This window comes from Aquarana catesbeiana, linkage group LG05 (genome assembly GCF_042186555.1).
Source record: "Aquarana catesbeiana isolate 2022-GZ linkage group LG05, ASM4218655v1, whole genome shotgun sequence".
Taxonomy (NCBI): Eukaryota; Metazoa; Chordata; class Amphibia; order Anura; family Ranidae; genus Aquarana; species Aquarana catesbeiana.
In genome coordinates this window covers 585,941,589-585,963,708 of record NC_133328.1, presented here as the reverse complement: position 1 = coordinate 585,963,708, position 22,120 = coordinate 585,941,589, and the positions used below count along the sequence as shown (strand labels likewise).

General features: G+C 44.3%; 1 protein-coding gene across 3 annotated transcripts in view; it reads right to left on the bottom strand.

The window, feature by feature from the left end:
- Nucleotides 1-15,482: 15,482 nt before the first annotated feature.
- Nucleotides 15,483-22,120, bottom strand: part of ZFPM2 (zinc finger protein, FOG family member 2) — a 575,810-nt gene continuing 569,172 nt past the window's right edge. For all 3 annotated transcript variants that reach the window (XM_073632142.1, XM_073632140.1, XM_073632141.1), the window contains one exon: nt 15,483-21,789. In XM_073632142.1, the coding sequence (XP_073488243.1) occupies nt 19,307-21,789 (2,483 nt within the window). In that variant the 3' untranslated portion in view covers nt 15,483-19,306. The remainder of the gene's footprint in view (nt 21,790-22,120) is intronic.

Genomic DNA, 22,120 nt, shown 5'->3' with positions numbered 1-22,120 from the left:
GGGGCTGCGGACCAAAAAATTGTCTGAACGCATCGGTCAGACGGCCACCTTCTCCACCGCTCCTTCTTTGACTGACCGAAGCCTCAGCAACACGTTGTCCAGAAACAGGAGTTTGTAACCTCCCAGTCTCTGGGAACGCGTTGCACAGACCTTTCTGCAAGGCCTCCCGAAGATGTTTCATCCTCTGCTCCCTCTGCGATGGCAAGATAAGGTCCGCAACCTTACCCTTGTAACGTGGATCAAGGAGGGTTGCCAGCCAGTATTGGTCCTTCTCCTTGATACCACGAATACGAGGATCCTTACGCAGGCTTTGCAGGATCAGGGAGGCCATGCAGCGTAGGTTTGCTGAGGCATTCGGTCCGGAGTCCTCTGGGTCACTAAGAACGACATGGTCCGCAGCCACCTCCTCCCAGCCACGTACAAGTCCATGTGTTTCTTGGGACTGATCCCTTAAAGACTGCTGCTGATGCTGAGTGCCAGGCTCCACCTCCATACTGACACAATCTTCCTCCTCCTCCTCTTCCTCCTCGTCCTCTTCCTGTGTGATCGGCGGGCACGCAGGAACACTGTCTGGATAAAGGGGGCCTTGAGAGCTAAGGAAGTCCTCCTCTTCCTGTCTCTGTTCTGCCTCAAGTGCCCTGTCCATTATTCCACGCAGCGTGTGCTCCAACAGGTGGACAAGGGGGACAGTGTCACTGATGCATGCACTGTCACTGCTCACCATCCTCGTGGCCTCCTCGAATGGTGACAGGACAGTGCATGCATCCCTGATCATGGCCCACTGGCGTGGGGAAAAAAAACCAAGCTCCCCTGACCCTGTCCTGGTGCCATAGTCGCACAGGTACTCATTGATGGCCCTCTGCTGCGTGTGCAGCCGCTGCAGCATGGCCAACGTTGAGTTCCACCTGGTGGGCATGTCACAGATTAGGCGGTTCTTGGGCAGGTTAAACTCCTTTTGGAGGTCCGTCAGCCGAGCACTGGCATTATATGACCGGCGGAAATGCACACAGACTTTCCTGGCCTGCCTCAGGACATCCTGTAAGCCCGGGTACCTGCCCAAGAACCGCTGCACCACCAAGTTAAGGACGTGAGCCAAACAGGGCACATGGGTCATTTGTCCCTGTCGGAGGGCAGAGAGGAGGTTGGTGCCATTGTCGCAAACCACCATTCCTGCCTTAAGTTGGCGTGGCGTCAACCACCTCTGAACCTGCCCCTGCAGAGCTGACAGAACCTCTGCCCCAGTGTGGCTCCTGTCCCCCAAGCACACCAGCTCAAGCACCGCATGGCATCTTTTGGCCTGCGTACTTGCGTAGCCCCTTGAACGCCTACGGAGCACCGCTGGTTCCGAGGAAGAGGCCATGGAGGAAGAAGAAGAGGAGGGGGTGGAGGAGAGAGGTGTGTCACAATCAGCATTTTGGAGGCGTGGTGGCGGAACAACCTCCAACACTACTGCACCTTGTCCTGCATCCTTCCCAGCTGCCAGCAGAGTCACCCAATGCGCCGTGAAACTTAGGTAACGTCCCTGTCCATGCCTGCTGGACCATGAGTCAGCGGTAATATGCACCTTACCGCTGACCGCCCTGTCCAGCGAGGCATGGACATTGCCTTCCACATGCCGGTAGAGAGCCGGAATCGCCTTCCATGAGAAAAAGTGGCGTTTGGGTACCTGCCACTGAGGAACCGCACATTCCACAAACTCACGGAAGGGGGCAGAGTCTACCAACTGAAAAGGCAGCAGTTGAAGTGCTAGCAATTTTGCCAAGCTAGCATTCAACCGCTGGGCATGTGGATGGCTGGGAGCAAACTTCTTTCGGCGGTGCAGCAGCTGGGGCAGGGAAATTTGCCTGGTACAATCTGACGTCGGTGTACCAAAAGCAGATTGCCCACAAGTACTTGGCTGTGACACACCTAATTCTACACCTTCATTCCTCTCAGTGCAGGTCTCAGAGAGGACTGAAGGTCTAGTGGGGTTGGAAATCTCAGCTGATGAGGAGCAAGGAGAGATCCTCTTTGTTCTTTGGTGTGGGTCTTTTAGATACGCTTGCCAACGAACTGCATGGCAGGTCAACATATGTCTGGTCAAGCATGTGGTACCCAAGCGGGAGATATTTTGGCCACGCGAGATACGCTTGAGACATATGTTGCAAATAGCAGCGGTGCGATCTGATGCACTCGTCTCAAAAAAGGCCCACACCAAAGAACTTTTTGAATAACGCGCAGAGACTGCAGCGCCCTGCACATGTGGAGCTTTGGGGTGTGATGCAGTCAATGTGCTGCCCTTAGGCTGGCCCCTGGAGGGCATCCTGCCTCGTTGGTGATGTGCTGCCGCCTCCTCCTCCTCCTCCTCCTCCTCCTCCTCCTCCTCCTCTCTCCTATCAGGCACCCACGTTGAGTCAGTGACCTCATCATCCCCTCCCTCCTCATCACTGGAGCAAACCTGGCAGTATGCTGCAGCAGGGGGAGCATGACTGCCAGATTGCTGTCCTTCTTGGGCACCCCCTCTGTCCGCGCTCATGTTACTGCCTTCATCGAGCTCAGTATCGTCATCAGAGCCTTCCAAACGCTGGGCATCCTCCTGGAGCATGTACCCAACACTGTGGTCAAACAGTTCGAGGGAATCCTCATGAGGACATGGTGGAGCTAGGGAAGGAGTCACTGATGACATTGAGCTGAGGGAAGAGGCCGCTGCTTTGCCAGACAAAGCACCCTGGGCATGGGTGAGAGAGGATGAGGAGGATGAGGACGGCTTGGTCATCCACTCGACCAAGTCTTCCGCATGTTGCGGCTCAACATGGCCAGCTGCCGAAAAAAAGGCCAAGCGTGTCCCATGGCCACGTGCTGATGAGGATGCACAGTCTCCACGACCAGCACTAGACACAGAGCCTGCTTGCCCTCTCTTATTGGCTTGTGACTGTCTGCCTCTCCTTCTTGGCCTTCCAGACATACTAATGGCCTGTAGCTGCACTAAGCTGGGATAGAACACCTGTAATTTTCTTCAAGTAGCTTTATATACTGTAACCAGACAAGCCTGCCTGTCAGTAGGAAGATAACAGGAACGGATCTAGCTGAACACTGTGAGCAGGACGCACTGTACTAAATGTAAATAGTCTAGCTGCCTGACCGTGGTACTAATAGGATCAAATAGAACACCTGTAATTTTCTTCAGGTAGCTTTATATACTGTAACCAGACAAGCCTGCCTGTCAGTAGGAAGATAACAGGAACGGATCTAGCTGTACACTGTGAGCAGGACGCACTGTACTAAATGTAAATAGTCTAGCTGCCTGACCGTGGTACTAATAGGATCAAATAGAACACCTGTAATTTTCTTCAGGTAGCTTTATATACTGTAACCAGACAAGCCTGCCTGTCAGTAGGAAGATAACAGGAACGGATCTAGCTGAACACTGTGAGCAGGACGCACTGTACTAAATGTAAATAGTCTAGCTGCCTGACCGTGGTACTAATAGGATCAAATAGAACACCTGTAATTTTCTTCAGGTAGCTTTATATACTGTAACCAGACAAGCCTGCCGGTCAGTAGGAATTTAACAGGAACGGATCTAGCTGAACACTGTGAGCAGGACAACCAGACAAGCCTGCCGGTCAGTAGGAATTTAACAGGAACGGATCTAGCTGAACACTGTGAGCAGGACGCACTGCACTAAATGTAAATAGTCTAGAAGATAACAGGAACGGATCTAGCTGAACACTGTGAGCAGGACGCACTGCACTAAATGTAAATAGCAGGAACGGATCTAGCTGAACACTGTGAGCAGGACGCACTGCACTAAATGTAAATAGTCTAGAAGATAACAGGAACGGATCTAGCTGAACACTGTGAGCAGGACGCACTGCACTAAATGTAAATAGCAGGAACGGATCTAGCTGAACACTGTGAGCAGGACGCACTGCACTAAATGTAAATAGCAGGAACGGATCTAGCTGAACACTGTGAGCAGGACGCACTGCACTAAATGTAAATAGCAGGAACGGATCTAGCTGAACACTGTGAGCAGGACGCACTGCACTAAATGTAAATAGCAGGAACGGATCTAGCTGAACACTGTGAGCAGGACGCACTGCACTAAATGTAAATAGCAGGAACGGATCTAGCTGAACACTGTGAGCAGGACGCACTGCACTAAATGTAAATAGCAGGAACGGATCTAGCTGAACACTGTGAGCAGGACGCACTGCACTAAATGTAAATAGCAGGAACGGATCTAGCTGAACACTGTGAGCAGGACGCACTGCACTAAATGTAAATAGCAGGAACGGATCTAGCTGAACACTGTGAGCAGGACGCACTGCACTAAATGTAAATTGCAGGAACGGATCTAGCTGAACACTGTGAGCAGGACGCACTGCACTAAATGTAAATAGTCTAGAAGATAACAGGAACGGATCTAGCTGAACACTGTGAGCAGGACGCACTGCACTAAATGTAAATAGCAGGAACGGATCTAGCTGAACACTGTGAGCAGGACGCACTGCATTAAATGTAAATAGTCTAGATAGAAGATAACAGGAACGGATCTAGCTAAACTGAATACAGTGTATATATATATATGCAACACCTGGGATGCATATATATACACAATACACTGTAAGTGCAGCTAACTGACTGACTGTTCTGCCTAATCTATCTAACTCAAATCAAATGACACTGTCTCTCTCTCTCTCTATCTCTCAGCACACCGGAACACACACTACACAGGGCCGCCGTGCAGGCGGCCTTATATAGTGTGGGGTGTGTACTAAATCCCCTGAGCCATAATTGGCCAAAGCCACCCTGGCTTTGGCCAATTACAGCTCTCTCTACTGACAGCGCTGTGATTGGCCAAGCATGCGGGTCATAGTGCATGCTTGGCCAATCATCAGCCAGCAATGCACTGCGATGCCGCAGTGAGTTATGGGCCGTGACGCGCCACACGAATTTAGCGCGAACGGCCCATAACGTTCGCAATTCGGCGAACGATCGAACAGCCGATGTTCGAGTCGAACATGGGTTCGACTCGAACACGAAGCTCATCCCTACTCAGGATATCAAATGATTGTTGTAATGCTCAGGGCAACTTATACGATAACTGTCTCTTCTGAACCATCTGTTTTGTACTTTTTGTACCCTAATGTTTTATTAAAGATTTTGAACAGGAAAATACTAGTTGTTGGATGGATTTGGTCTGGTATTTTTAAATGCATGACTTTTTCTTTCAAGGTTCCTTCTATGGTCTAGTTAATATATTTAGGCAGAGCTAGGACATCAGCTGTGCTCTGCTGTCTCTGAATCCACAAGTATCTTGGTATCATACCCCAGTATTGTATACTGAAATGTATAGAGAAAAGAAAGGGAAAGCATGGCATTATATTTTGTGAAATAGTTGAAATCAATAAATATATCATTTGAATGTAGATTTATCATTTAATTTATAGTGGCATCATACAAGTGAGAGGACTCCCCTACGTCTTGTCATTACCCACATACTTCCTATTTGACTCCCATGGCAGATGTAGATGCCATGACCATTATGCCACTAATTATCAGGGATTTCATTAACCGGTTCAATACCGGGCATTTTCACCCCCTTCCTTCCCAGACCAATTTTTAGTTTTCAGCGCTGTCACACTTTAAACGACAATTGCGCGGTCGTGCGATGTTGTACCCAAACAAAATTGACGTCCTTTTTTCCCAACAAATAGAGCTTTCTTTTGGTGGTATTTGATCACCTCTGGGATTTTTATTTTTTGCGCTATAAACAAAAGAAGAGCGACAATTTTGAAAAAACACAATATTTTTTACTTTTTGCTATAATAAATATCCCAATTTTTAAAAAAAAAACGAATTTTTTCCTCACTTTCGGCCGATATGTATTCTTTTACATATTTTTGGTTAAAAAAATCGCAATAAGCGTATATTGATTGGTTTGCGCAAAAGTTATAGCGTCTATAAAATACGGGATAGATTTATGGCATTTAAAAAAAAAAATTATTTTTTTATTTTTTTTACTAGTAATAGCGGCGATCAGCGATTTATTTCATGACTGCGACATTATGGCGGACACATCGGACACTTTTTTGGGACCATTCACATTTATACAGCGATCAATGCTATAAAATTGCATTGATTACTGTGTAAATGTGACAGGCAGTGAAGGGGTTAACCACTAGGGGGCGGGGAGGGGTTAAATGTGTTTCCTAGGGAATGCTTCTAACTGTAGGGGGAGGGGACGCACAAGGGGAGGAGACCGATCAGTGTTCCGCTGTTCTGGGAACACAGATCACTCTCCTCTCACCTGACAGGATGTGGATCTGTGTGTTTACACACACAGATCCACGGTCCGGCGCGGTTAACGGGCAATCGCGGGTGCCCGGCGGACATCGCGCGCCCCCTAGGCGCCCCCTAGGCGTCCGGGAACCCGAGGCCGTCATATGACGTCCAGGCAGGATGTGAGGTCCCATCTGTGGACGTCATTTGACTATAGATGGGTCGGGAAGTGGTTAAAGAGCTGAGCTACTACAAAATGGTCTATCATTGCCAATAATGTTAAAATAGTATTTGCTCTCTTGTCTATACACTTTTTAGTTTCAAGCACCTCCAGATTTCTCAGGGAAGCCACGGTGCATACCAGTAATATTCCTAACTGGTTTAAAATGAAACCGATAAATTATAATTTGGTAGTATTATTTGTTAAGTATGCAGAGCCCTCCTAGGTTCAAACTTTAAAAACAGGGGTCTATTTGTAAAAAAAAATTGCTGTGCGAATGCATCAAACATTTGCACAGCTGTCATGAATAATCTCGGTATTGTGTCAAATACGTTTATTTCCTATGATCATCAGCTCCATCTAGTGGCCATAATGCAGTATTTTCCAGAAATGCCTCAATCAGAAAAAAATACTGCTTTATGGCCACTGGAGCTCACAGAAAATATGCATATTAGTTACACAATGGGGGAAATCTACTAAAACTGGTGCAGCTGGGCATAGTAATGAATCAGATTCTAACTTCAGCTTGTGCAGTTAGGCTTTGACAATAAAACCTAGAAGCTGATTGGTTACTATGCACAACTGCTCCATATTTCGTGTGCACCAGTTTTAGTAAATCTCCCCAAATATGGGGATCATTTGTGATCGTTGTGTGAATGCTCGAGACATTTAAATAGCTATTTAAAAAAAAATAAATAGACTCTTTAGTGTAATGGCAGAAAAAGATCGGAAAGCATATGTTTAGATTCATTAAAGCTTAACTCTAGACAGATATAAGGCAGACACAAATTAACGCAGCTTTGTCTTCATTATTATATCATTAAATGGGATAGGAAGTAGCCGCACAAGGAGACAGTCAGTTCATGTGCTGACAAGAAGCATGCTGAGAAGTAGAGAAAGCAGAATGAGAAAAAGATGACCTCATCACTGTGCTACTTCTCCTTCATTGTCCAGTCACAGGTTAATGTGTGGTTCATGACAGCCGTAGTTTAGAGGAATTGAGATTAATCATGCCTACTGCCGTTCGAACTGGGCCACTGAGGACATCTAGTAGAAGAAAAGAAGTACAGCTCTGGATTGAGGGTGAATGTTGCAGCAAAAGTTGCATTTTTATTTATTGTCCGGAGCTCTTACAAAATAAGACTTACACTTACTTTTTTACCTGGAGAAAATTAGGTGCGCATAGGGCAAGGTTGGATCTCACCTTGTCAGAAGCTGAATTGCTTATACCTAAAGGGAGATATTTAGTAAAACAGGAGCCCAGAGAATCTGGTGCAGCTGTGCACAGTAACCAATCAGCTTCTAGATGTTATTGTCAAAGCTTCATTGAACAAACTGAATTTAGAAGCTGATTGGTTACTATGAACAGCTGCGCCGGATACTCTGGGCTCCAGTTTTAGTAAATCCCTCTCCCCCACCCCCCATGTGTTATAACTGCATGTCTTGTCAAGCAGCCTGACAAACGTTTATTTCCTTTCAGCCAGAGTTGAAAGACATAAACCATGGTTTTATATTGCTACGAAAGCTGAACAAAATTGGCAGATCACTGATCATGCATGAAATGATCAAAAGAAACAACAACAAAATATCTAAAAACGTAAAAAAAAAAAAAAAAAAACCTATATAAACTCCCCTGTGGTTTTGAGGATTTTTCCCAAAAGTAGCAACTTCAAAAGTTTTAGGAGAGAGTACACAAGTGCTAAGTCCACGTCCCACACTATATAAGGCTGCTTACACGGCGGTCGTATATAGTGTTATGATTGAGAGAACGTTATCTAGAGGGAGGTTAGTTAGTGGCGTGCAAGCAGTTTAACTATTATTATTATTATTATTATACAGGATTTATATAGCGCCAACAGTTTGTGCATCGCTTTACAACATGGGGTAGACAGTACACTTACAATACAAATCAATACAGGAGGGATCAGAGGGCCCTGCTCGTTAGAGCTTACAATCCTAGAAGGGAGGGTCAAGTGGAGACAAAAGGTAATAACTGTGGGGGATGAGCTGATGGAAAAAAATGAAAATACAGTTGTTAGGTGTGGGTAGAATATGCTTCTCTGAAGAGAAGGGTTTTCAGGGATCTTCTGAAAGCTAATAAAGTAGGAGATAAGCGGACAGACTGGGGTAAGAAGTTCCATAGGATTGGAGAGGCTTTGGAAAAGTCCTGGAGGCGAGCATGGGAGGAGGTGACAAGGGAGCTAAAGAGCAGGAGGTCTTGAGAGGAACGAAGAGAGGGAGTAGGTTGGTATTTAGAAACTAAGCTAGTGATGTAGCTGGGGGCGAAATTGTGGATGGCTTTGTACGTAGTTGTTAGAATTTTGAATTTAATTCTTTGGCCGATCGGAAGCCAGTGGAGGGATTGACAGAGAGGAGTAGCAGACACAGAGCGATTGGTAAGGTGGATGAGTCTGGCAGCGGCATTCATAATGGATTGAAGAGGTGATAGACTATGTAGAGGTAAGCCAATGAGAAGGGAGTTGCAGTAGTCGAGGCAAGAGATGACCAGCGAGTGAATTAAGAGCTTTGTTGTGTCATTGGTTAGAAAGGGGCGTATTTTGGAGATGTTGCGGAGGTTGAGGCGGCAGGATTTGGACAGTGATTGGATGTGTTGCTTGAAGGAGAGTTCAGAGTCTAGGACTACACCTAGAACCTTGGCATGTGGAGATGGGCTTATAGTTGTGCCATCGATTTTGACAGAGAGATCAGGGGAAGAGGCATAGAGGGGAGGAAAAGTTATAAGTTCGGTTTTGGCTAGATTGAGTTTAAGGAAGTGGTGAGACATCCAGACTGATATATCTGAGAGTAAATTACTGATACCCGAGGAGACAGAGGGAGTGAGCTGAGGGGTAGAGAAATAGATTTGGGTGTCATCAGCGTAGAGGTGGTATTGGAAGCCATGGGAGGCTATCAGTTGACCCAGGGAGGCAGTGTAGATTGAAAATAGTAGAGGTCCAAGAACAGAACCCTGAGGGACCCCAACAGAGAAAGGAAGAGGAGAGGAGGAAGTAGAGTTATAAGAAACGCTAAAGGTGCGGTTGGATAAGTAGGAAGAGAACCAGCGAAGTGTACAGTCACGGAGACCAAAGGCGTGTAGTTTTTTGAGGAGGAGGGGGTGGTCAACCGTATCAAAGGCAGCAGAGAGGTCCAGGAGTAGGAGTACAGAATAGTGTCGATTGGTTTTGGCCGTTAGTAGATCGTTTGTTAGTTTTAGGAGAGCAGTTTCTGTGGAGTGTTGAGGACGAAATCCAGACTGAAGGGGATCGAGAAGGCCATTATCAGCGAGGTGGACGCTCAGTCAGTTGTAGACCAGACGTTCGAGGAGTTTGGATAGGAAGGGGAGCAAGGAGATGGGGCGTAGGTTGTTAAGATTGGATGGGTCCAGTGAGGGCTTTTTAAGTATGGGTCTGACAAGTGCATGTTTTAGAGAGTTAGGGAAGATGCCAGAAGAGAGGGAGAGATTGAAGATGTGGATTAGAGAGTGTAGTATAGGGCCAGAGGGTGAACGTAGCATTTGTGAGGGAACAGGATCCAGAGGGCAGGTGGTAAGGTGGACATTAGCAAGTAGTTTAGCAACTTCGTCTGTAGTGGTGGGGTTGAAAGAGGGAAATAATGATTGTGCCTGTGGGCATGAAGTGTAAAGCGTGGAGGGTGTCGGCACAGTAGAGATCTCAGCGCGAATAGTATCAATCTTCTGTTTGAAGTGATTGGCGATCTCCTGTGCAGTGAGTGAGTTGGCGGGTGGAGGCGGTGGAGGACGAAGTAGAGAGTTGAAGGTGGAGAAGGGTTGACGGGGACAGGATGATAAGTTGCTAATGAGAGTGGTAAAATAGGTCTGCTTGGCAGAGAGGAGGCTGGAGTTGTATTTTTGGAGGGCAGATTTATATTGGTAGAAATCTCTCTGGGACTTAGTCTTACGCCACAGGCGCTCCAGAGCACAACTACGTTTTTTCAGACTTCTAGTATCATCTGTTTGCCAAGGTTGAAGTGGTCTGGGCTTGATTCTGTGTGTAGTGAGGGGGGCAAGTGAGTTCAGTGAGGCTAGAAGTGAAGCGTTGTACACAGAAGTGGCTAGGTTGGTGCAGGATAGGGGTGAGATTTTGTCGTAGAGGTTGTTGATAGCAGAGAAGAGAAGAGAAGGGTTGAGATGACGTAGGTTTCTGCGGGTAACTTTAAGGTGGTTGGAGGGAGAGGAGGTGAAGGAGAGGGAGAGAGTGAAACTAATAAGGTGGTGATCAGAGAGAGGGGATGGATAGTTAGAGAGGTTGCATGGAGTGCAAAGGTGAGAGAACTCGAGGTCAAGGATATTGCATTCTGAGTGAGTTGGAGCATGTATCCACTGCTTCAGGTGAAAGGAGGATGTTAGGCTGAGAAGTTTGGAAGTGGAAGGAGTGTTAGTATTAATAGGGATGTTGAAGTCCCCGAGAATGATAGTGGGGATTTCAGAAGAAAGAAAGTAGGGTAGCCAGGCAGAGAAGTCTTCAAGAAAGGTTGATACTGGTCCAGGGGGCCTGTAGATCACAGCTATCCTTAGAGAAATTGGAGTGAAAAGGCGAATACAGTGTGCTTCGAAAGAGGAGAGTGACAGAGAGGGAGGTGACTGAAGTACCTGAAAGGTGCTATGTGGGGCTAGAAGGATTCCGACACCTCCTCCCTTACGTCCGCTGGATCTGGGGGAGTGAGTCCAGAGAAGACCACCATGGGATAGGGCAGCAGAAGATGCAGTGTCGGATTCGTGGAGCCAGGTTTCGGTAATGGCGAGTAGGTTAAATGAGTTGGCAATAAAGAGGTCATGGAGAGAGGTGAGCATTCAGTGTAGACTATATATACAGTGCAGGCAGTCTAGTATATATATAATACAGTGCAGTCAGTGTAGAATATATATATATATATATATATATATATATATATATATATATATATATATATATATAGTGCAGGCAGTGTAGTTTATAATACAGTGCATTGAAGTGGTTAAGGGGAACCCTATGACAAAATTAATAAAAAAACGGCATGGGTCCCCCCCCCCAGGCCATACCAGGCCTTTTGGGTCTGGTATGGATTTTAAGGGAAATTCCATGCCAAAATTTTAAGAGAAAAATGCGTGGGGCTCCCCTCCAAAATCCATACCAGGTCCTTTGGGTGTGGCATAGATTTTAAGGGGAACTCCCCCCTCCTGAACCATACCAGGCCGCTTGCCCTCAACATGGGGAGGGTTCTTTGTGGTCCCCCCCAAAGCACCTTGTCCCCATGTTGATGGGGACAAGGGCCTCGTCCCCGCAACCTTTAACAAGGGGGCCCCCAGATCCCGGCCACATTGAACCCCTACCCATTCACCAAAAAAAGTGTCAAAAAGTAAAAACCACAAAAGACAATAGGAAAAAAAAACTCCACCTCGATGGGAGGCGTCCCGCTGACTGCTGTCTCTTGGCCTCCCGGTGATGTAACCGAGTGACCCCGCCCTTTTTGACATTATGTGCCATCAGAGGGGGGCGGAGTCACCTGGTTACGTCAGTGGGTGGCCCCGCCATTGCCTATATCATAGCTGTCACAGTGAAAAGACAGAAGTCGCCGGGAGGCCTCCAATGGAGGCGGAGTATTTTCAGGTTTTTTTTCTTCCGTCAGGCGGCGTGATTGACAATGGACGTACATCGCAGGACACTCTTTTTTTTTTTTTTCTTTTTTAATAAAGATATTGTCAATAGTTGTCCTTTGTGGACCCCAAAACACCCTCCCCATGTTGAGGGCAAGCGGCCTGGTATGGTTCGGGGGGGGGGGGGGGGCGCTTGCTCGTCTCCTATCCTGTCCTACAGGCTGCATGCTCGGATAAGGGTCTGGTATGGATTTTGGGGACCCCACGCTGTTTTTTTTAAATTTGATGTGGGGTTCCCCTTAGAATCTATACCAAACCCGAATGGCCTGGTATGGACTGGGGGGGGGGGGGAACCCATGCCAATCTTTTCCTTGATTTTTATCTATATTGCCGGGAGTCGGCAATACATTATAGCTGCGAGCAATTTTAAATTAAATTTTTTCCTTTAGAAATGTAATTTTGCCGCGGGACTGTAAAACACATCACACAGATGCGCCACTTTACAGACTAAGGGTACCCCCAGGCACGATATTTAAAGGAACATTTCATTATTATTGTTTCACTTTAAGCGTTATTAAAATCACTGCTCCTGAAAAAACTGTTGTTTTAAAAACTTTTTTTTTTTGCATTGATACATGTCCCCTGGAGCAGGACCCAGGTCCCCATACACTTTTACACAGCCTTTAAGATTATCAATTTTTTGATTTTTCATGCTCGTGTCCCATAGACTTTAACCTCCCTGGCGGTATGATTATTTCGGATTTTAGGTGCTGAAAGCAGTACAATTATTTTGCATGGAAATTTGGCGTTTTATATTGTAGGTCTGTAATTCTTAACAATAACACATTTAAATCTGTCCAAACAAGAGTCTAGTAGATATCCCGGGTATGATAAAGTTTGAAACACAAAAACATAAATTATAATATAATAAATAAAAATAAATAATTAAAAAAAAAATAAAATAAATAATAATAAAATAAATTTCCCCACGATTCACTATCGCTCAATTCTGCAAGTGTTCTAATTTACTATCGCTGTTTTCTAGCTGATCTAAAGCCACTTTTCACATAAAGGGACACTTTTTGGTTGCTATGGACAATCTCCAGTTTCCAGGCAGAAAGAACAGTATATATAACATAAAACTGCATGCAGGGCATAGGACAAAGCACTGGGGACAAAAGGGATGTGAAATAATTTCATACAGTACTGTAATCTGAAGAATTTACAATTGAATTGAATTTGCCGCCAGGCTCCGCCCCCGTGCGTCGTGCCGCTCGCAGGGAACGGAGCCTGGCACGGAAAGGCTTCGGAGGAGGACGGAGCCCGCAGACACAGCGGGGGACATCGCAGGATCCCGGGGACAAGGTAAGTAAAGCCACACCAGGATCCTGCGATGTAATCCCGAGTGTGGCTCGGGGTTACCGCTAATGGTCTTGAATTTTAACCCCGAGCCACACTCGGGAAAACCGCCAGGGAGGTTAATAGGGTTCGCATGTTTGCACAAATTTTTTGCCTGTTCGCATGTTCTGTTGTGAACCACCCGGGGGATGTTCGGTCCATCCCTATTAGTTTTAGATGCTTTTCGTAAGAGACTACCTTATTCCAATATTGGATGTGCTATATACAGGACTAATGGGTAGTAATGACCAATTGTAATCCTTGGAAAAATAGTATTACCTTTTAAGGAAGCTAGAACACACATTCCTAAAGGGGCTCGGTCAGTTGGTCAGTTTGTAATGACATTCCTAAAAAACATTCTTAGATGGCCCCTTAACCAGGCTGTGGATGTATTCTTATGTATTAGCACTGGCGTAGCATGGTTAACCCCTTCACTGCCAGTGACATTTTTACAGTAATCAATGCAATTTTTTAGCATTGATCGCTGTATTAATGCCAATGGTCCCAAAAATGTGTCAAAATTGTCTGTTGTGTCCGCCATAATGTCACAGTCACGATAAAGATCGCTGATCGCCGCCATTACTAGTAAAAAAAAATGTATCAATAAAAATGCCATAAAACTATCCCCTATTTTGTAGACGCTATAACTTTTGCGCAAACCAATCAATAAACGCTTATTGCAATTTTTTTTTACCAAAAATATGTAGAAGAATACGTATCGACCTAAACTGAGGAAGAAAATTTTTTTTTTTATATATTTGGGGATATTTATTATAGCAAAAAGTCAAAAATGTGTTTTTTTCAAAATTGTCGCTATTTTTTGTTTATAGCGCAAAAAATAAAAACCGCAGAGGTGATCAAATACCACCAAAAGAAAGCTCTATTTGTGGGAAAAAAAGGACGTCAATCTTGTTTGGGAGCCACGTCACATGACTGCGCAATTGTCAGTTAAAGCAACACAGTGCCGTATCGCAAAAAGTGCTCTGGTCTTTGGCCAGCCTAATGGTCCGGGGCTGAAGTGGTTAAGGGAGTTTTAACTAGAAGTTTTACCCAAATTTTTTCCATTCTCCTTCAATTTTTCTATGAAGTTGCCATCCACACTGATGTTATAGATTGCGCATGCTTTTTTCAAATGCACGTTGATGAGTTGACAATTTGCCCCCTGGATCTGGTGTTCTTCTGGATACCTTGATAGAAAATATTGTTATGTGAACTAATAAAGGTGATTTTATATCTCTTCAAATCATACTCCAGTTAATTTTTTTTCTTTTCTTCCCTTATAAAATGTTTTAGCGTTATCCAGAACAAATAGAGAAGGTGACTATCCCCACCAGGAACATTCACCCTCTCTATTTGTCCTGGTGGTCATTGTCACTGAGACAGAAATAAGAAGAAATGTAAAATGTTAGGCCCCTTTCACACGGGACGGATCCGTGTTGATCCGCCCCGTGTTTATCCGCTGCTCAGCGGGGATCGCTCCGTTTTCCCCAGCTGAGCAGGCAGATGACAGGGCGGGACCCACACACTGTGCAGGGACCGCCCTGTCAGATCTCCGCTCTCCCCTATGGGAATAGGATTTTCTTCCGTCCGCAGAATCGGACGAGAGCGGAGCCGGACAACATCGGGTGTTAGCGGATGTACATCCGCTGACACCCGCTATCCCATAGGGATGCATGTATGTCCGTATTTCATCCGAAAACGGATGGATGAAATACGGACATACTGTCCGCATGTGTGAAAGGGGCCTTACAGTTGCAGTACTCTAATGGGAACACCTGTTCTAGAGGGGAATCCTCAATTTGGAAAGATTTCCTTTTATTTCCTGTTCTGTCTTCAAGATAGGATGTGAAGGTCGAATTCCTCCTCCTAGACAGCAACAAATAAATGTAGGGGAGGGTTACACCCCCTCTACCACCCAAGAATGAGAAAAATGGCTATACAGACACATTAATGAATAATTTTACATGAAAAAAAAAAACAGACTTTTTTTTTTCCAATGAACCGGAATTTTATTCCATCCATATACATGCATAGTAACAACATTTGTTGAGAAATTCTTTCTATCAGAAGTAGAACTTTTTCTCTGTGATCACCAGTCGCAGTACTGTCACATTTATAGGTACTGTAAATATATATTACATTTGAATTTGATTCATACTTGCAGCATTGTGTTTAGGGTTAAGATTGTAGTTATCTTCAAAGACAAAAGTGGCTGTCTACAGTTCATATCTTACAATACTGCTTCCGGTAATTTTGTTCATTCATTATAAAGTATTGCATTTAACAGCAAAGATTTTTTTTCTCCTCTTAAAAATTCAGACAAAGATGCATCAGCAAAGAAAAATACAGTTACTATACAAGAAAAAAATGTCCATCTTCATTTAACATACAGGTTTTTTTTTTTTCAGATTGAAAAGTGAACAGGAACAGACTGCTACATACAAATGCAAAGCCTAATGACTAGATCCATGTATCTGCTCAAATATAGCTGTAAAGGAGGTATAATGGCAAGGGCTGTATTACTGCAAAAGTAGCATCCGGGTCTAGAGTATTGTCCAGTCCAGTGCATTGTCTGCATGAAGTATGTAGGTTTTAATATTCCATAGTAATAGTTTACAAGCCATCAAATGGGATTCAAAGAATCAAAAGACCACCAGTCTGTTTCAAAAATAGGATATTCTTTAAAATGTACAAATGTTGGCATCACTAATGTAATACAGTAACACTTTTTATTTTCCTGGCAGTTGGAGAGTAGACATAATAGGAACACAGTTCCTGACAACAGCCTTGGACTGGTAATCTGGCAAATTAGGCATTTGCCAAAGGATTAGGGTATCTGTCAGTGCTCGGAGGCTGGTGAGGGTTTCTTTGGAGGCTATTTACTTCTCCTTATCATAAAAAGTAATGACCCCCTATTTGCCCGTCTTGACCACCTTTTCCAAAAATCCACTGAAACTCATGCATTGGATGAAGATTTCCACTGCTGTACCCTGCTGTACTCTGCTGTATCCTGCTGTATCTCTGCACATCATACATAGGCTGGCACCTTCTATATAGGGTAACAGCATGCACACGAGAGATTGTTACTTGAAAGTGCTGTTATCCTCTTATCCATGGGTGCTCAACCCGTGGCCCTCTAGCTGTTGCAGAACTACAAGTCCCATCATTCCTCAGCCTTTGGGAGTCATGCTTTGAACTGCCAGCCTTGCAAAGCCTCAAGTAACTTGTAGTTCCCCAACAGCTGGAGGTTAAGCACCCATGCTCTAAGCCTTATGGTTATATTGAACATTACTTTCTTTGCATATGTGCGTGATTATGGGTAGCTAGACTTTTATATGCCAGGGCTGCTCTCTTCATCTTAACTGGCACTGACCCTCTCAACTGATGTTTATGTGGCCACCTGTCCTCCTTAGTATATAATTTTGAGTGCACAATTTATATAGTAAATACATCAGGAGATAAAATGAGCATGGAGTTTTTGTTTGTTGTTGCTGAAGTGCTAAAGAATAGAGTAGCTACACACAGTGCAGCTTAAATTACATTTTTCCCCACGTACCTGATGGTAAGAGACATGTATCTTACAAATGATGTTTTTGTGACAAAATTATAATGGGTTAAAATGGTAGTTTTTATATACATTTAGCACATTAGTGCCATTGTTAATATTTTAAAGTGTTACAGTGACCATACTATGCACAATTAAATACGTATAGTCAGTAAATGAGTTGTAAAACAAGCCCTCACTGACCTTTGTAGCTGCAGACGCTATGGAGCAATTCAACTTCAAAATTCACTGCAAAAGCACTGAAGTTGCTTAAGTTATTCTCTCTGTAGCTCAGCTCACTCTGCTTCCCCTCACCGAGCTCCTGCTCTGTCTTTGTTAGGAATTTGAAAGCTGCAAAGTTACTGCTGGAAGAGGGTAACAGAGTGAGTTGAGCTGCTGATTCACTGCCGGAGGGAATTGAACTGTTAAGGGATTGACTTAACGGACTTATGTCCTGATTATGTCAATGATTATGGATTTTTAAAAATAAAATAACAAACATGTTATACTTACCTGCTCTGTGCAATGGTTTTGCACAGAATGGACCCGAACCTCCTCTTCTTGGGTCCTCCGCTGGTGCTCCAGGCTCCTCCTCTTTTCTGTGGGCTCGCTCCTGAGCTGGGCTGTGTGTATCTGTTGACACGCACAGTGCAGCTTGATCCCACCCCCTTTATCCCTCCTCACAGCCTTTGTTTGACAGCAGCAGGTGCCATTGGCTGCCATTGCTGATCAAGTCAATCTGAGAAGAAGAAGAGAAGGGAGAGAAGGCCTGAAGATGGGACAGCACTGGATGGCTGACTGGTAAGTAAATGTTGGAGGGGGGAATAGTTAGTGGGGTGTTTTTTACCTTAATGCAAAAAATGCATTAAGGTAAAAAAAACACCCATGCTTTGGAACCACTTTAAGTGCTTCTGCTTGGAACTTTGAAGGCAAATCCTTTGCAGTGCCTGCAGCTTCAGAAGTATGTGAAGGCTTGCTTTAATGTTCCTTTACTGCTTGGTAAGAATATATAAATACTTAAATGTCCATAACCTGGCCACTGGCTCACATAAAAGGCTTTGTAAGCTATTAATTGCTGAGCAGCATTTAGAATGAAAATAAATGTATTAATTTTTAATTTATAATGTGTGTAGAGTGTGCCATGACATGTCTATGGTGGTCAACAGAAATTATTTTCAAAGGATAGATAACAATATGTCCACTATGGAAATAACAGGTGTGTTGTATAGTGGTTTTAAGGCTATAAGTATACACAGTTTAGGATGCAGACGTGCACCTGGTGTGGGGGTGTATTTTTGGCAGAGTTGGGAGAGTTTCGGCCAACCTTCCATCAAGTTTCCAGCGTCAGGCACAGCCTGAATACTGCAGGCCTTGTTCCTCTTGAGATTCTATGGCAAAAAGCATTCAAGTGTTCTAAGCCACTGGGAGCAATACACTTTAATCAACTGGTCCTATTGATTTTCAGACCATTCTTTTCAAAGCTTGCCTGTATATTTAGCCTAAACCTGGCCACACATGTCATTGTACAATCTCCTTTATACTTACCAACACTTATGTTGTGGGGAGAACCTACCTAAAAAAAAAATACCCATTCAACTGCTATCCAGCTAGGTAAAGTTAGTAAATCTAAAGGAGATTATACAATCAGACTGTAACATATACAGTAAATCTAAAGGAAATTGTACAATCGGATTGTAATGTGGATGGCCGGCTTAACAAGTGTCAGCTATATTTCAGCAAAGACAGCTACTCGTTCTGCAACAGCGTAGGAAAGGAAATCAGTATACACAAGTGCTTCTGAAGCTATTCCTAATATGTCTTTTTTTTCTCTGCAATGTTGTGTCTATATTATTTAAAATCTACTATACAGGTGCAAACCATATGTGCTACACAATAACTATACAATAACATTACAAATGACTTTAATATAAAGTTCTTTAAATAAAAAATAACAGAACCACAGCTACAGTCGCATCCAACAGCGACCACTACCCTGGCAAGCTCATAGCTGAACAATAACGGCTGAGGAACAGGAGTCGCTGCTGGATGCAAATGTATGAACGATGCTGGTAAAATAAATAATAAGAAAAATGGCACCAATAATACACTTTTACGCATAACTGTTATGGAATTACACCTTAAATCTTCAAGTCATTTCAAATGTACGGATATCCTGATTGTCCGGATTTCAATTAAGCAGCATTATAGTTTGTTTTTTTCTTTTACTCTGACTGCAGGAAACAAACATACTTCATGTTGTAACAAAACCTCCAGATGTGATTGTTCACTTGACATGTTCGGCAGCATGTGATGAGCAGTAAAACTTTTTGTGAGTAATAAAGTTTGAAAGATTGTTAAACTGGATGTCACACAGGCGGCAATACTTCCCGCTGGCTGCAGCTGCTCCAGATCCGTTCACGGTTTTCGTTAGGCTTGATGCCTGATCCTCAACAGCCGGGGCTGCCGGAGAAACGTTTTCATTAGCTGCCGGAGGTTTGTCAGGTGCCCAGGAGGGTGATTTACATCCATCTTCTGCTGGAGGGTTCTGGGAAAGGTTCTCTTGCTGAGAGTTTACAGCAGGCCGATCCTCCTGCTTAAGTCCACCGTTCACTATTACCATGCCCCGGTTTTTTGGCAATAGTGGGAGCGACTCTTTCTTCAGTAAAGAACATCCATTTGAAGGTATCTGACTTTTGGGAGACTCGCTTTCTACATTTGTGCTTTGATCTAAATCCGCATTGTGTATTACAAGAGACCCAGAAATATAATCACTTGGCTTGATTCCATAATATGGGGAAAGCTGATCGGCGCCTTTCGCTTTTTTTATTGCTCCTGGGTAAAGGCATTGTGAAAAAAAAGCATTTTTGTTTTCCTCTTTTGTGGCGATAAGCTGTGCTGCCTCGCTAAAGACTTTAAGACCTTGAAGAGTCGCTAAGTGTGAAGAGAACAAGTTCCCATTAGGTGAGGACTGTTTTGAGGTCCTGTTCTTTTCACACTTTATGGAGCTCCTTTCGAAATTGGCTTCAGGGCTGTTCCTTTCGCTCTCGGGATTGGGGAAAACTTTGCTCTCTAGATTTCCTATGTCGTTACGTTGACTTGCTGTCACGGGACAGAAGTTTTGCTTGTGGGTAAGGTAGTTCTCAACTTTATTAAAACCTATCTTACATACTGTGCACTCGTGATAGTCCAGGAGCCTTTTGGGAGACGAGGCTATTCGATCAGACTGCGCTAAGCATTTTTTGCTAAGGTCTATTGGGGCATCCATCTCCAGGGAGGAAATGGTTGAGTGTGAAGTTTCGCATTTCACCACAGGAACACATTTACTAATTGAAAGTGATGTTTCCAAATGCTTTGGAACAACTCCTGGAAAGATATCGCACCTGGGATGATAACAGTCCCCGGGGTTTTCTGCAGGCTCTTGGACAGATGTGCAAGGGTTGCCAAGATTAGCTACATGAAGAAAATGCTGTTGAACTAGTTGTGGCCTCTGATCGTGCTCGGGAAGGCACATCTCATACATCTTTCTCCTCTTCCTAGTGCGCATAGTTCTCTGCATGGCAGGCACTTTGTTTGTCGCTGATCTTTTTAATGGGGGGTCATGGCGAGTTGCACAGTAGTACTGTTTATGAACCATGAATGTTTCATGCCTACTGAAGGTTATATTACAAGCAGCGCAGGTGGTACTGTTTGGGTCACTGCTGTCACCTTCCATTTGTGGGGGTGCAGCATTTTTAATTTCTGCTGCTTTTCCATTCATTTTCTCATCATTGTTACTCGAATTTGGCAATTTTTTTACATCAGAGGCAAAGTCTTTGTCCCTTGGCTTTAAGTTTGACCCCAGAAGATCTAGAACATTGCCTGAGTTAATGCAGGAGGCCTGAAGCAGTTGGTTTTCATTTTCGGAAGAATGAAGAGTTGTATTGAGAAGGTTGACAGGATTCTGAGCGTTGGTTGGGCTCACAGCTTCTGGCATCTTCTCCGTTACACTGGGAAAGTCTGACTTGCTTATGTGCTGCCATCGGCTATTACAGTAGTGTTTCTTATGTACCAAATAATTGTCCAAGTTGTTAAATGTTATATTGCACTCGAAGCAAGTGGCTCCCTTAGGCATCAGGGGGCTGTAAATGACAGGGGGATAGCTATTGCTACCGTGCCTTAGCCGCCGGTGTACCAGTTCAGACATCTTTGCCAGTATTTCTGAGGCTTGAGGAACCACAGTTATATCATGGGGAAAAGCAAACTGAGATAGAAAGGGTGCCATGGGGAAAGAGGGTCCAATAGTGGGCTGTACAGGAGATGAAGCAAGCCTGGGGCTTGATGGCTCAGATTTTATTTTAGTGTAGGAAAACATGTTTTTATTGCCTGTCTCTAGCCGCTGATTGGACAGAAAAGGATGCGGTTTCTTCTCACTCTTTTCCAGTTCACTGTCTGAGCTTGCATCTTTGTTCAGCCCAGTCTTTTGGCTCTGCAGAAGTTCATTTTTATTCAGCAGCTCTGGCGTCTGTTGTGCATTTGCTTCGTTGGCACCGGGAGAGTGTTCGGTGTCAGCTTCCCGTTGCAGTTTACTTCCAGGGACATGAAGCTCCTGGTGTTGTAGGAGTTCCCTCTGAGTTTGAAAGCCAAAATGGCACTGATTGCATCGAAAGGCAGCTTGCGTAAGATGAGAGAACAGGTGTTTGTGGAAGTTAATCACAGATTCTGCCGTGTAGTTACACACTGTACATTTCAGGCTGGCCCCGGGAGGAAAGACATCTTCAACTTTAACACCTGCAAAAAGACAGGATTATGTTAATACAAAAATAAATCTTGCTGATCTATCTGCAAACCCGACAAAATATCTTATCACACACAAAACATTCCCAACCCTTCTGGCTTTCTGAACAACTTGCCATTCTGCATTTTTGTTCTACAAATAAATAAAACAAAGAATGTTGGACTGTTAAAGGGCCTAACAAGTGAACTACAAATTGGGTAACACAAAATTAGACCTCCCTAACCACTCTGTCTGGTCAACACATTCAAAAAGAATTAGCAAAGTGTTAAAAACTTTGTGAACAGCACACTCTTCAGATACTCAGCATGAAGAAAGACTATTTAA